Below are 14,268 nucleotides of genomic sequence, written 5' to 3' on the forward strand. Positions count from 1 at the left end.
TAACCACAAAAGATAACAACAGCAATAAAAAGCTGCGGCAAGCAACCTTAACAAAAACAACAATAAGGCAGCACAACAACAACAGCAACAAGTGCGCGCTGTACAAATGAGTAACGCAAACATTAACGAACGAACACAAGCACGAAAAAAAAACAAAAACAACTTTGGTATTTTGTCGTATATTTTCCGATTTTTAACGATTCAAGCAACCCGCAACTGCAACTACAACAACAACAACAAATATTAATGGCGTTGGAGACCCCGAAAAAGCTGACACAATCGCGCACACGAACACACACACACAGCCATGCATTATTGTACATTAAAATACCCGTACAACAACAACAATATGCATGCAAGGCAGGCTTGCATGTGGAGACACCGACGGCACACAAACGCACGCATTGCTCCATACACAGCTGTACATATGTATTTACATGCATAATTACGTGCTCATGCGAGGCAGCAGGCAGCAAGAGTGGTGCTGCTTGCTTGCTGCTGGTAACAGTTGCCACACCACAAAAGCACGACAACGACAAGGCGACACAGCGCGGCGCGGCGCAAAGTAAATGCGGAGAAGGCGGAAAGAGAAAAGCACAGCTGAGCGGCGGTTGTGGTTGCCTACATATATGTGTTGGCGTTGTTATTGTACTTGTAGTTGTTGTTGTTGTTTTCGTAAGCGTTTTTGTTGGCGCTGCTGTGTTGTGATTGCCTTAATTGTTGTTTTACTGATTTAGTTGTTGTAGTTGCTGTTGGCCGACTTATTTAAATTTCATAGTTGTTGTTGTGGTTGTTGTTGTTGACGCTGCAATGCAATTGCTTGTGTGACTGCTAGCCGCGAGCCGCGCGCTAACACACAAAATTCCAATTCCAATTCCAATTGTATGCAGTTGTTGTTGTTGTTGACTTGGCTGTTACTCAGCTTTGTGACTGTTGCTGCTTTGCGCATTTGTTAATGCCAGTGCCGTTGTTATACCAAAGCTTCAGCATAAAACGGAAAAACACAAAACTGAAACACACACACATACGGGCGCACATTAAGCAAAGCCTAGCGCGAGCAAAGGGCAAGAAGCGTGCGAGCGCAAAGCAAGCGAGCGCCAGAGAGCCAATTTGCAGCTTATGAGCAGTGCGCGGCGTGTGGGGTGGGGTGTTGAGGAGTCAGCGCGCATAGCCTAGCGGTGAGCGCTGCTGGTGAATGGAAAGTGGCGAACGGTGGGGAATAGTGTAAAGCAGCACCGACACCAAAAACAACTGCCTCTACAACAAAGTGATGTATGGGGTGCGCGGAGTGGAGCGGGGGTTGTGGGGAACACGCGCGCGTTAAGTTAAGGTAACAGTAGTAAGAGTTACTCAGCGCTCAGCTGGAAGAGAGAGTGTAAGGTGCGTTAGAGACGGCGGCTAGTACGAGTACGGTTATGGCAGTGGCAGTGGCGTTGACAATTCGATGTGACACAGTGAGGCAATTGAACGGTACGCGCGATATCAGTAGCCAAAAAACACAGAAACGCATAACAGTGACTACAGTGACTACCAACAACAACAAGTGTATTTGCATATTAATTAGCGAAAATATTGTCAGTGAAGCACAAATAACTGGGCAAAAGTGTAAAGAATCCAGTCAACTAAAGTGTGTGTATGTTTCTTGTAGAATCGTTGTAGTATCGCAAACGAAACGCGTAAATAACGTAAATAAGTTAGAATGTCAGTGAGACAGCTAGTAAGGCGGCAGTTAGTCAGTGGCAGTCTGAGCAAGTAATCAAGTGTCAGTGGTAGACGCGGCAGCAACAACAACAAAAAGCAGCACTTGGTGCGCGCCTGCAAAGCTTTAACACATAGCTGAAACAGCAACAACAACAACAATAATAATAATAAACAACAACATCACAACAGCAGCAGCAGCGGCAGCGGTGGCGATAGCGCGCAGACGGCAGCACCACGTCAAGCATACATACTACAAACCGAGTGGAGCAAGTACAACGAGCGGCGGCCAACAACGCGTTCGCAGCTGCGATGACAGCGACGGAGACGACGGAGCATGCCACACACAGTTTAAATATGTGAAATTAGTACAAATCGTGATTTCAACGGTGAACGACGAACGTACGGCGGGCTGCACACAACACAACACGTTGTTGCGGAACGGACGCGCAGGCAACACACAACGGAGAATAAAAACAGCAACAACAACGACAACAGTAACAGCAACAGCAACAATACCAAAAGTAAGCGAACAAGCAAGCAAGCAAGCTATCAGGCGAGTAAGCAAACAAACAAGCACAAAAGCCAGGCAAGCCAAAGTAAGCAATCGAGCGAACAGCGAACGAGCCAGTAACCACAAGTGGTGGCGGAGCGAAGAGCAATAGCGAGCGAGTATATAGCAACAAAAACATAACAACAACAATAACACAAGTAGTGCTGCAGCCAACACGAAAGCAAAGTAGTAGCAAGAGGAGCTAAAATAGCAACAACAACAACAGCTAGCATTGCTCCACGCCACAGCGAGGGGAAAAAAGCAAAAGAAAAAAAACTGCAAACACCTCCAAAAGCACCAGTGCATGCATGCCAGGCAAGCAGATATTCGGACAATCAGCTCAGCCAGTTTGCCAGCTACAGCTAACACAATAAAAACAAGAGTGAAAATACAGCTGACGGCTGCACGACACGACATACGACGTACGAGCTAAACATCGCGCGCGCACACACACACACGCACGTCGCACACACGAGCGTACAGGCTAATTCGAATCGAACGAGGCTAATGCGAGGCGAGTCGGATTGATAGGCGGCAAAGAGAAAAGAAACGGCAGTTGCAGCGCAAGGCGAAGGCAACAACTCCATGGTCACGAAGCTAATGCGACAGCAACACCACGACAACTAGAATCAAGTCAACGCAACAGCAACAGCAACACGGCCGACACGCAGGACACTTGGCAAACTTCCCCCATTCCTAATCCCAACCCTGAACCACCGACGTCGCGTTACCCCTCCACATTCACAGCACCTACTACTACTACTACTGGACGAGCTTTGCGGCGACGTCTAACGCGACAGCAGCAGCAGCAAGTGTATGCGATACCCAAAAAATTGCAGGTATCAGCGAAAACAGATAAGCGAAGCGACAACAACAAGAACTCCAACACCACCACCAACAACAACGACGACAAAGTTAACGGTTGTACAAATAACAGTACAGCACGTGAAGGTGACAATAAGTGTCCCCTGGCGACTGGGACAGTCAGCACTGTCAGTACTATAGTAACAGCGCTGGCGAGAACGAAACGGCAACGCGGTAGAAGGCGGCACGTAGTCGGTACGCGTACTGTGATCGGTTATAATTTTGGCAAAAGAAAAACGGGCAGTGCTTTGGGAAAAACAACCACCTGTACAACTCAACCAAATAGTGCAATCGTTAGTAATCGCAATCGCGAAGTGAAAAACAACAATACGGAAACGTCGAACAACAACTTGTCAAACGTTTCAACAACAACTATAACGGAGCTGACGGAAAAATCATTGAAGACGTCGCCCGCAACGGAGTCGCAGGTATTGGAGCAGAGGGCCAAAGAGTCAAAGGTTGATTCTGACGCTGAGGAAGCGCCGACAGCGACGACGACGACGACCGATTCGGCTCTGTGCCCGCCCAATACCGAAAAAGCTAACAACATTCCCCCACCACAGTTACGACGTCGTCGCAAAGCGCGCCTTACGTACAAACGCGCGCCACCGACACCATCGCCGTCTTCCATGTCCCTGTCGGTGGCGCTGCCTGCACTGCACGCAGCTGCCTTAACGACAGGTGCGGGAGCGGCGACGACTAATGGCAACAGTAGCGGTGGCACCGCCGCACTTTCACCCACATTTGGCGTGGGCGGCGAATCGCTGCCCAGTCCAACGAGCGATCGCGTCGAATGGTCACGTTCCACCATACTGGATTTCATCGAGGATTATCGCATGCATCGTGTGCTGTGGGATCCCAACACCAAAGGTTATCACATCAAGCAAACCAAGTATGAGGCACTGAAATTGCTCGGCAACAAATATGGCACCGAGATACGCTCGATACGCAGTAAAATCAAGAGTTTACGCTCGTCATTTCATCGCGAACATGGCAAGGTGATGATCGGCAGGCAAAAAGGTGTCCACTACCAGCCCATGTGGTTTGCATACGACGCCATACGTTTCATACTCGACGGCGAGGGCGGCAATGGTGGTGGCGCAGCAGTGCGCGGCCAACACGCGCAAACTTCGGCGATCGGTGTGGAGGGCGAAGCTGACGAAGTGGAAGAGAAACTCGCATTGTTACGCGACGATAGCGTAGACGATGGCGGCGGCGGTGGCGGTGATGACGGTGCGGACGGCGCTCGCACGGAGAGTGGCGAAATGGATGATAAATACGCGACAACGATGGAGGCAGCAGTGCGCGCCATACAAGCAGCAGCGCTAGCTGGTGCGCGTGAGAGCGGTGGCGGCGGCGCCGTAACGTCCGGCGCAAATGCAGCGGCAGTGGCGGGCACCACTGTCGATGAGTTGAAAGTCGAACCGCAAGCCACAAATGTAACAGCGGCGGCGTCAGCAGTGAATGCTACAAAAACAACAGCAACAACTGTGGTGTATGGCATGAAGACAGCTGTCAATAGCCAGCTATTTAATGCATCATGCGTAGCACAAGCAACACCAACAACAACAACAACAAATGTAACTACAGTAGCGGGTGAAACGCTCGCCGCCACGGCAGCCAACGCGACCTCTGCGAATAGCGCGGTATCAACGGCCGCGTCCACAGCAACAACAACGACAGCAACAGCGTTATTGCCACACAGCAAACTGCTTGCCAACAATGGCAACAATAACAACAACAACAACAATAAGAATAACAATAATATAAATGTTAGCAACGCAATGGCCATGATGACAATGACAACGCCAGCGTTGACAATTATCGGCAGCGCTGGACTGGCAATGGGCCTTGGCGGCCTGGCGACAATGACAACAGCAGGCGGCGCAGGTAGTCTCAACGGTGTGCTCGGTGGTGGTGGTGGTGCAACAGTTGGTGGCACAACAATGTCGCACGCGTTCGGCGCTACAACACCACTACATCATGCCGCCGCCGCCGCCAACGCGGATGGCGACGAATCGTCAGTCGCGAGCAATAGTTTAGTGGCGCGCGTAGCAGCAGCTGTGGCGGCAGCAGCAGCCGCTAATGCTGCCGCGGCGGCCAATGCAAATCGGAATGTCGCTATCGCTATGGACGAACAACAACAACTGGCTGTGGTAAGTAGACGCATAACTGCATATACATATATATGTAAATGTATTTACAAGCTCCTACATACTGAAATATATAATATATTTGTATATAAAAGTATGTATGTAAGCGCTGATAAAGCACGCGGGTGTCAGCGCGGCGCGGTGGTAGTAAATTTTTACTACTGCTGCTGCCATTAGCTGGTGTCGCGCTGCTGCCGAAAGTCTTACTGTTATTTTTGTGGGGTTTTTATATTCGGTGTCTATCGATATTCCATTCTGTTTGTTTATTTCATTTTCATTTTCTTTTTCGCTTTTATTTGTCTTCGTTTTTATTATTTCATTATTTTTGCGTTTTGTGTTCTCTGAGACTCTCGACTTTCGTCAGCATGTCTAACTGTGTACACATTGCTGTGCATACTCGCACATACAACAATACAGACAGACATACATACTCGCACATAAGTAGTGTCATATATGCTTTTGTTGTTGTTGTGACTTTTTTTTTCATCAGTGGTTTGACTTGTTCGTATTATGCTGATGAGTTGTGCGCCGAAGGTGTGAGACGTCAGTTAACCTACACCGCGCGTGTAGATATTTGAGTATTTCTACATATGTATGTCTGTATGCATATATTTAGGCGATAAGGTGTGTGTATTTCGTGCTTTGCGCTTCGTTGCCGTCATGCGTTGAGTACGCCAGGCAGCGAGTATGGCGGCTTACCTTATTGCGCTGCAATGTTGGGGCATTTGGCGCTTTGTCACCACAGCTCCTGCTTTTCAGTGCCATATGATTCGTTATTCATTTAACAGTTTTTGTTGTAGTGTTAACTGTCGTCGTAGAATGCACGAATGGGCAGCAACGCGTGATTTAACGACACGTTATAAGCAACCCTGTGAGAAATTGATTGCCTTATTTGTCATGCTGAGCAAATGAAGAACACTCTACCTACCAATATTTTGCTTGGCTAAATTAATTTTTAATGCATAATTATTTAAAAAAAAAAAGTTGAAATGCATGGTTTTCTTTATTTAGCGTTTTGTTTTTATATTTCCAACTCTTAACCCACAAATCGAACCTTTTTGCAATATATTTTCGAATAAATATGTTTGATCGAATCTCGAATATTAGCTGCTTTATCAATATTATTTGTCGATTGAAGTAGTCCTTTCGTTAAATTTTCCGTCAATAAAGCCGCCAAAGGTTTATATAATTTCTTTTTATATAGACTGCTTACAGTCCCACCAAACACACAGCAAAACCTCCTGACCGTCAATCCCGGCTTGGTCACTGTTTGGGAAGATTCACCGCCCTTAGACCACGACCGTTTTCGCTTGATATTGTCGTAAGTGACCCTTTTTTCGTCGCCACTCACCATTCAAATGGGTCGAGTTCGTTCCGTTTCAGCAGCATATCGCGGGCGTTGATTCGGTCCAGAAGGTTTTTTTGCGTCAAATCATGCGGCACCCAAACATCAAGCTTTTTTGTGTATCCAGCCTTCTGCCGATGGTTTAAAATGGTTTGGTGACTAACTCCCATCTCTTGGGCGATGTCACGAGATGCCAAATGCCGGTCTAACTCGATGTTTTCCACGATTTGATCGATATTCGTCTTTACAGGTCTTCCGTCGGCTGGCTTATCCATCGTGTCGTTTTCACCCGCTCTGAACCGTCGAAACCATTTCTCCACAGTTCGAAGTAACAGAGTACCATCCCCCAAAACACCATTAATCTAATCACGAAACGTTTTTCTAGCGGATTTGCCGGATTTGAACGAAGGAAAACTTTAAAATAGCGCTAATTTCGGCTTTAGTGAACTCCATGTTTACACGTCTATAACTGTTGAACACAATATCCAAACTAGTCATGCATAGCGTCGTTTTGTAGGTTATGTCAAGACCTTTGAAAGATGTATATTATTGATAGATACGAGCTCTGTAGCGCTTTATACATAGCCGCGAAATTCAAAAGACAAAAAGGCGAAAGGGAGACATTTGCCAACCTAATATTAATTTATTACAAGTGATAGCAATTCAAATAGAGTCTACTTTAAGAACAAAATAGTGCGACCAAATGGCTTCCGAACGTTAAGTCCTCTCAGAAAGTTAGATATATTCCTATTAGAAATTTATTACAGTCAAAAATACAATAGGCGGTTCAAAATTGTCTGCCTGAAGAGAGTTTCTTTCAAAAATTAACGCTGTTCCAATAATATAGGAACTTCTTCGCCACTTTTGGTTGAATATTCACAAAAAATTGGTCGATACTCCTTCAGGGCAGTGTTTTACAGAAAATGACATGAACATGAACAGTTTTTTGACATTTCAACATTTTAATAAAAATATTAATTATAAACTCTCTCCTATAAAAAGAATCTGTCTGCAAAAAAAATAAAGATTAAAAAAGAGGGAGCTCTTTTTCTGTTCTCTCAAAGAAATCTCATTAGCAGTTTGTTTGCCAATTCCTACCGGGCACTTGAAGTGATTTACAAATGAGCGCGCGTTTTGCGGCTTTCGCTGCCAACGAAAATTTCAACGCTGGCGTTGGCAGAGCAACGACTGCAGTTGCTGATAAGCTCACGGCAACAAATGTGCTTTATTTACTCTTCAAGCGAATGCGTCAATGTGTGAATGTGTGTGTGTGTTGAGTTTATTAAGTGTATGCGTGCAAATAATTCTCGGTAAAGCTGCTGATGCAACAACAGCTATAATAAAATGACTGCAACAACAATAGCAATAACAACAAAAAAGCAGCATTGGCATGTGGGGTACTGCTGCGCTGTTGAACTTGTAGCCACAATCAGTGTTGTTTTTTGTTTGTTGTTTTTGTTATTTTAATTTTGTACAAAATTTCTGTATTAATATGCATGACATTGTGGCTTGTGCTGTGCGGTGCCTGGCATTTTATTGTAATTGTTGTTGTTGCAACAGCGCTAATGCTTTGAGTGCACAAAGCCAACAAAGCTTTTACATTTCGCTTTTCGCTTTTTTTTCTGATTTGATTTGCTGTTAGAGAGTCAAGAGCTTGTTGTTGACATGTTCGACTGGTTTTCACTTGCAGGCGCGGTCCACGGTCGCAGCTGGCGCGGCGGGTGCGACAGGCCTGATCGGCGCTGGAGCTGGCGCTGGCACTGCCAATACGACAGCAACGACGGCCACCGATTACGAAGCCGACATACAGAGCTTTTGTTGCAACATCAGTGCGGACGATGTGAAAACCGAAATTGTAAGTTCACCTTTACGCACAGCGATTTCACCGCTGCTACAGCCGACCAAACTAATGACTAATCCAAATGAATTTCATTTCACTCATTACTTCTCCTTTTGCTTTGCCGCACTTACAGATCGAAGGCGACACGAATGAACTAGTCATGCTTGAACAACAACAGCAGCAACAACAACAACAGCATCAACAGCAACAACAGCAGCAACACCCACGTTCGTGCAGCGTCACACCACTGACAGCAGCTGCGGTCAATTACTATAATTTGCCACCGATGGCCGAATTGCCAATGTCTTCCAGCGTGGGTGGGCGCAAACGCAAGTTGCTTAGCTTACACGCCGATACCGCCTCGCCGTCGAAAAAGTCCGCATTGGCGCTGCAGCAACACTTACAGCAACAATTACAATTGCAACATCAACACCAACAGCAACAACAGCAGCAACAACAACAAACACAGACGCAACATTCCAACGCACAAGCGAGTTCCAAGCAACGCGGCGAACGTGAGCTACTGGCCGCCGGCGCTGCTGGTGCGCTCACTTTCGCCGCCGTAGGCAATAGTCATAGTCAAAGTCAAAATAGCAACAATAACAACAACAGCGGCGGCGGCAACAATCCAAACAGCAATGGCAGCGGCGGCAACAGCTTGCATAATCTAAGTGCCAATCAAAATCCAAAGGCCAACACCAACAACAACAACGCCGCAAGCAGTAGCAGCAACAACAACAACAACAGCACGCAATCGCTGAACGATGAGTACGGTGTATTTGGCGAATATGTAGCCATAACCATACGCAAACTGAAGACCCCAAAGTCAAAGATTGTCATAAAGCATCTCATCAACAATCTACTGTACGAGGCCGAGATGGGCAAGTATGATCACGGCATGCCATCGTCCAAAGAACCACCGCAATTGTATAAGATGTGATGTAAGGACGCCAGGTTGCACGCGCCGCAGCTGACCCCACCAGCAACTGTACCGCCTCGGTTGTGCGACGCCGTCAAGCTGGAAGCGTCGTTGCCAAACATTAAAACAGAAACTGAAGATTGTCAAAGCAGATGCGGTCGAAGTGCATACAGTTGTGGGGGTCGCTGTGGTGGTCGGCCAACACCTGGACACTAGTCATAGTTGAAGCAAAGCGATCTAGCGCCAAGTAAAGTCAAGTGGAGTGGAGTGAAGTGACGACGAGTGAAGTGAAGCAAATAAAAAGCAGAAGAAAGCAAAGCAAAGTGATGTTTTCAGTAAAGAAGTGCAACAATTGTTATAAAGAATTAAGAAGAAAGAAACGTGAAATGCGTTCAAATCAGGGAATATTAAAAAAATAAAGAAAAAATGTGAATTTCAAACAAAAAATTATTTAAAATATATTATGTATATATACAAAAGAATATATATATATATATATATACTAACATGCTTATGTATATATGTATGTATAAACGTAAATGTAAACATAAACAAATATATTTGTAGAACAAAGCATATAAGTGAGAAATAGTTAAAGCTTTTAGCAAAATGGGGAATGCATATTAATCATGTGAAATGTGAAATGCGAAACGTTAGGTAATGGCAAACGTCGTACAGCAACGGCTGCAGCGGGAAAGCAGTAGTTAAAACACACACACATACACACAGACACATACATACACACACCAACATACCATACAATTTTACTACTTTATATACATTAAACTCAGGTGCCTTTTTGATAGTCAAATAAGTTGTTATTAAATATATACTTTATTGTATTTATCTTTATATAAAATATATATATAATATATACCTTACATGTGTATAGCAAAAAATATATTCATATACATACATATATGAATTAAAAACAGAAAATGTAAAAAGCAAAAAGCAGAAAGCAGAAACTTTGCAAGCAAATTAAGTTGCAATAATGAAAAATAAATTTATTTACTAAATGAATTGCTAAAGATAAAGTGAAAAAACTACTTAATTTTAACTTTATATTTTATTTTATTTTATTTTACTTACAATATTTGTACAGAATGTACCTTTTAAATTGAAATGTTGAAAATTGCTAAATAAAGTAACAATGGAATTGAAATGGTGTGGAATTTTTTATAAAAAAATTAAAAATTTAACATAGGAACTGTGTTCAAAAAATAACGGGAATTTTCGTTTTTGAAAAAATATTTATTATTAACAATGGAATTGAAATGGTGTGCAGCTTTTTTTTGGTATTTAAAAATTAAAAAAATAACATTGGAACTGTGTTCAAAAAATAACGGGAATTTTCGTTTTTGAAAAAAAATATTTATTATTAACAATAGAATTGAAATGGTGTGCAGCTTTTTTTTGGTATTTAAAAATTAAATATTTAGCATACGAGGTGTGTTCAAAAAATAACGGGAATTTTTGTTTTTTTTTTTTTTGAAAAAAAAAAATATTATTAACGATGGAATTGAAATGAAGTGAAGTTTTCTTGGTATTTAAAAATTAAAGATTTAATATACAAGTTGTGTTCAAAAAATAGCGGGAATTTTCGTTTTTTGGGAGAAAAAATGTTTATTATTAACAATGGAATTGAAATGGAGTGGAGTTTTTTTTGTATTAGAAATTAAAAATTTTAGCATACGAGGTGTGTTCAAAAAATAACGGGAATTTTCGTTTTTGAAAAACAAAAATATTTATTATAACAATGGAATTGAAATGGTGTGCAGCTTTTTTTTGGTATTTAAAAATTAAATATTTAATAAACGAGTTCTGTTCAAAAAATGACGGGAATTTTCGTTTATTATTAGCAATGGAATTGAAGTGGTGCAGTTTTTTTTGGTATTTTAAAAATTTAGCATATGAGGTCTGTTCAAAAAATAACGGGAATTTTCGTTTTTGAAAAAAAAAATTATAATTAACAATGGAATTGAAATGAAGTGGAGTTTTTTTTTTGGTATTTAAAAATTACATATTTAATATACGAGTTGTGTTATAAAAGTAACGGGAATTTTCGTTTTTGAAAAAAAAAAAATTATTATTCGTTTACTACAATGCAACATTGACGTGGGAGTGGATACGTGTGAGCAGTTCGTGATCCACTTACGCCAGAGCGCTGGACATATTGTCTTTGAGTGAGCTCGCCAAAAGCTGGAGAACAACCAGCACCTGCGCAGTAGCGAGCTCTTTCTGGCCCACAGTGTATCGAAAACGGTCTTTGCAGCTACTTTCGCACAGTAAGGCTCATCTCTCCGCGCTCAAATGATCGTCCTATTGGTCATTTCCCAATAGGTACACACGCGATGAGGCTAGGGATCAAGTCGGCCGCTAGTTGCCAAAGCTGTTTGTGGGAAGGCGAAGGCGTCCAAATACCTCCTCATTCAATGTCCAGCATTCGCCAGACTTAGGCTAAAGAACCTCGGTAAGCATATCTTCGGTGAACCCAGCAAAGTGACTGAAAGCGACATTAGCCGACTTAAGAACTTTATTATAGAGTCCAAGCGCTTTGTCGCATCATAAGGGAATCGTTAGAAGATTTCCGGGTGTTACAATGGACAGTCGAATCTGTCTAAATGAGATTATCTACATCTGCGGAGATCTACCCCTTAACCTAACCTAACCTTAGGGGCTGGTATATCAACATAATAAAAAAGAATTTGACAATTGGACTCTCCAAAATCGAAAATTTTTAAAATTCCCGTTACTTTTTGAACACATGCATTACCAACAACAAAGAAGTAGTGTGTAGACGGAGTTGATTGGAATAAAAATATGGGTGTACCAACAAAAATTAAGGCTGAATTTGACAGCTGCCAAAATATTAATATTTTTACATAAACAAAAAATATTAAAAAATAATAATAATTTTAAATAAAAAAATCATATTTAATTTTAAGCAAATTACAATAAGCATTTAAAGCTGTTATTACAACTTTTTTTTATTTAAATTATGTAAGCTATCCCACTCGTCGTGCAACACTTTAACATTTCAGCGGTTTGCGGTGTCGTTTAATGCTTTTTTGTTGCACAAGTCAGCGCTGACGAAATGTGGCTGTGAGTCAACCTAAAAACAATAGCAACAACAGTGATGATTAATATTTACGATAATGTACGCGATGTCGGTGAAGTTCTGACTTCCTAATATTCATTGCCCTTGAAGCCTTTTCACACATACTGCTAGGTCTTTTTACAGTACAACCGTGAGAGGCATAGCAACTATGATAACAACGCGAAAAAACACAGAAACAAAGCTTTCATTATATGAACTATTAACCTTTGGAACTGCTTAGAGACACAGCTGTCACTGCCTAGATGCTATGAATAATATGCTTTATAATTTCAAATGCTTAGAACAGCAATAGCAATATAAAAAATTTAAAGGAGTTTTCAAAAGGGACGCTACAAAGGTGGAAAGATAGGGACAGCAAACAACGTCATATTTTTTCCCGCTCTTTTGACATTTCTCTTCAATAAGGTATTCCCATTTCAAGATATACAACCCAACAACGAGTCGAAATTATTAAAGTTTACTACCGAAACTTCGAGACCGTGGAACTTAAAGAACGCTACTCCAATTTATAGCCGTCATAATCATCCTGCCTGACCGCCCAATGATAACCGAATATTGTTGGCTCGAATTGGATGATATGAACTTGGACCACAAACCTCACAGCGAATGTCACAAACGTTTTATTGAAATTTGGGTATCATCGTCAGGACTTTTGACAGCGTTTCCGTGGTGGTCATGTAAATGAAATCGAGTTGCATAAAATGGCATCGAATATACTTTCACAGGAATAAAGAAATTCATTGATATCCCAAACCGTTTTGTAGGGCTCTTTGAAAAACTCTTTATAAGCCATATGGGGCGATCAAAGCTTTAAAGATCGACGCCCAAAAGCTTTCAATAAAGCTTTTAAAAGTAATAAAATATTCTGCTCACATATAAACATACATTTTTTTTACTTTAATAACTTCAGCTACCGTTAATTGTTGCATGCCACAACTTTCATGCTGGCCTGCCACGCCCACTTTGCAAGTAAACATTTTCATTTGCAAACTTTGGCAAGCGAATGCATTTAATGAATTAAATTAATATTGAGGATTTCAAGAGAATTTCGCTTTTAATTGAGTGCTAGCGGTAATTATACGAGTAATGCGCCACAACTCGGAGAAAAGTTGAAGTTATTGCACAAACGACAGCGACGGCAATAAAATAATGCCCACTGATTGAAGATTTAAGGCGCTGCAATTTAAATAATTACGCAGTTGGCTGCTATATATTTATAAAAAGCGCATATATATACAGTATTATGGATGTATATATGTGTGTGTGGTAAAAGCTTCCAAGCCACACATTTTCATGTATATACATATGTATGTTCCTGTATGTTTGTGTTGAAAATTAATTACAAAACAGGAAATTCCTATGAAGGATGTGGAAATGAGTACAAGAAACGACAGCAATAGTAGCAAATAATGACCGTAATAATTGCAACCCTTCAACATACAAGATACATGCATACATAGACACACTAACAATACATAACGGGTGATTTTTTTGAGGTTAGGATTTTCATGCATTAGTATTTGACAGATCACGTGGGATTTCAGACATGGTGTCAAAGAGAAAGATGCTCAGTATGCTTTGACATTTCATCATGAATAGACTTACTAACGAGCAACGCTTGCAAATCATTGAATTTTATTACCAAAATCAGCAATAGTAGCAAATAATGACCGTAATAATTGCAACCCTTCAACATACAAGATACATGCATACATAGACACACTAACAATACATAACGGGTGATTTTTTTGAGGTTAGGATTTTCATGCATTAGT

General features: G+C 41.9%; 1 protein-coding gene across 2 annotated transcripts; it reads left to right on the forward strand.

Moving 5' to 3' along the window:
- The first annotated feature begins 1,183 nt into the window (after positions 1-1,183).
- Positions 1,184-10,108, forward strand: LOC105219760 (putative uncharacterized protein DDB_G0277255). Of its 2 annotated transcripts, none has more exons than XM_054229486.1 (3): positions 1,184-5,271; positions 8,256-8,468; positions 8,587-10,108. In XM_054229486.1, the coding sequence occupies exons 1-3, from the start codon at positions 3,745-3,747 to the stop codon at positions 9,391-9,393; spliced, it is 2,547 nt and encodes an 848-aa protein (XP_054085461.1). In that variant the 5' UTR covers positions 1,184-3,744; the 3' UTR covers positions 9,394-10,108. The 2 variants fall into 2 exon arrangements, with proteins under 2 accessions (XP_054085461.1, XP_011194396.1); XM_011196094.3 differs by having other exon boundaries at positions 2,745-5,271; positions 8,304-8,468.
- The last annotated feature ends 4,160 nt before the right edge of the window (positions 10,109-14,268 follow it).

The sequence above is a fragment of the Zeugodacus cucurbitae genome, chromosome 4 (assembly GCF_028554725.1).
Source record: "Zeugodacus cucurbitae isolate PBARC_wt_2022May chromosome 4, idZeuCucr1.2, whole genome shotgun sequence".
NCBI lineage: Eukaryota > Metazoa > Arthropoda > Insecta > Diptera > Tephritidae > Zeugodacus > Zeugodacus cucurbitae.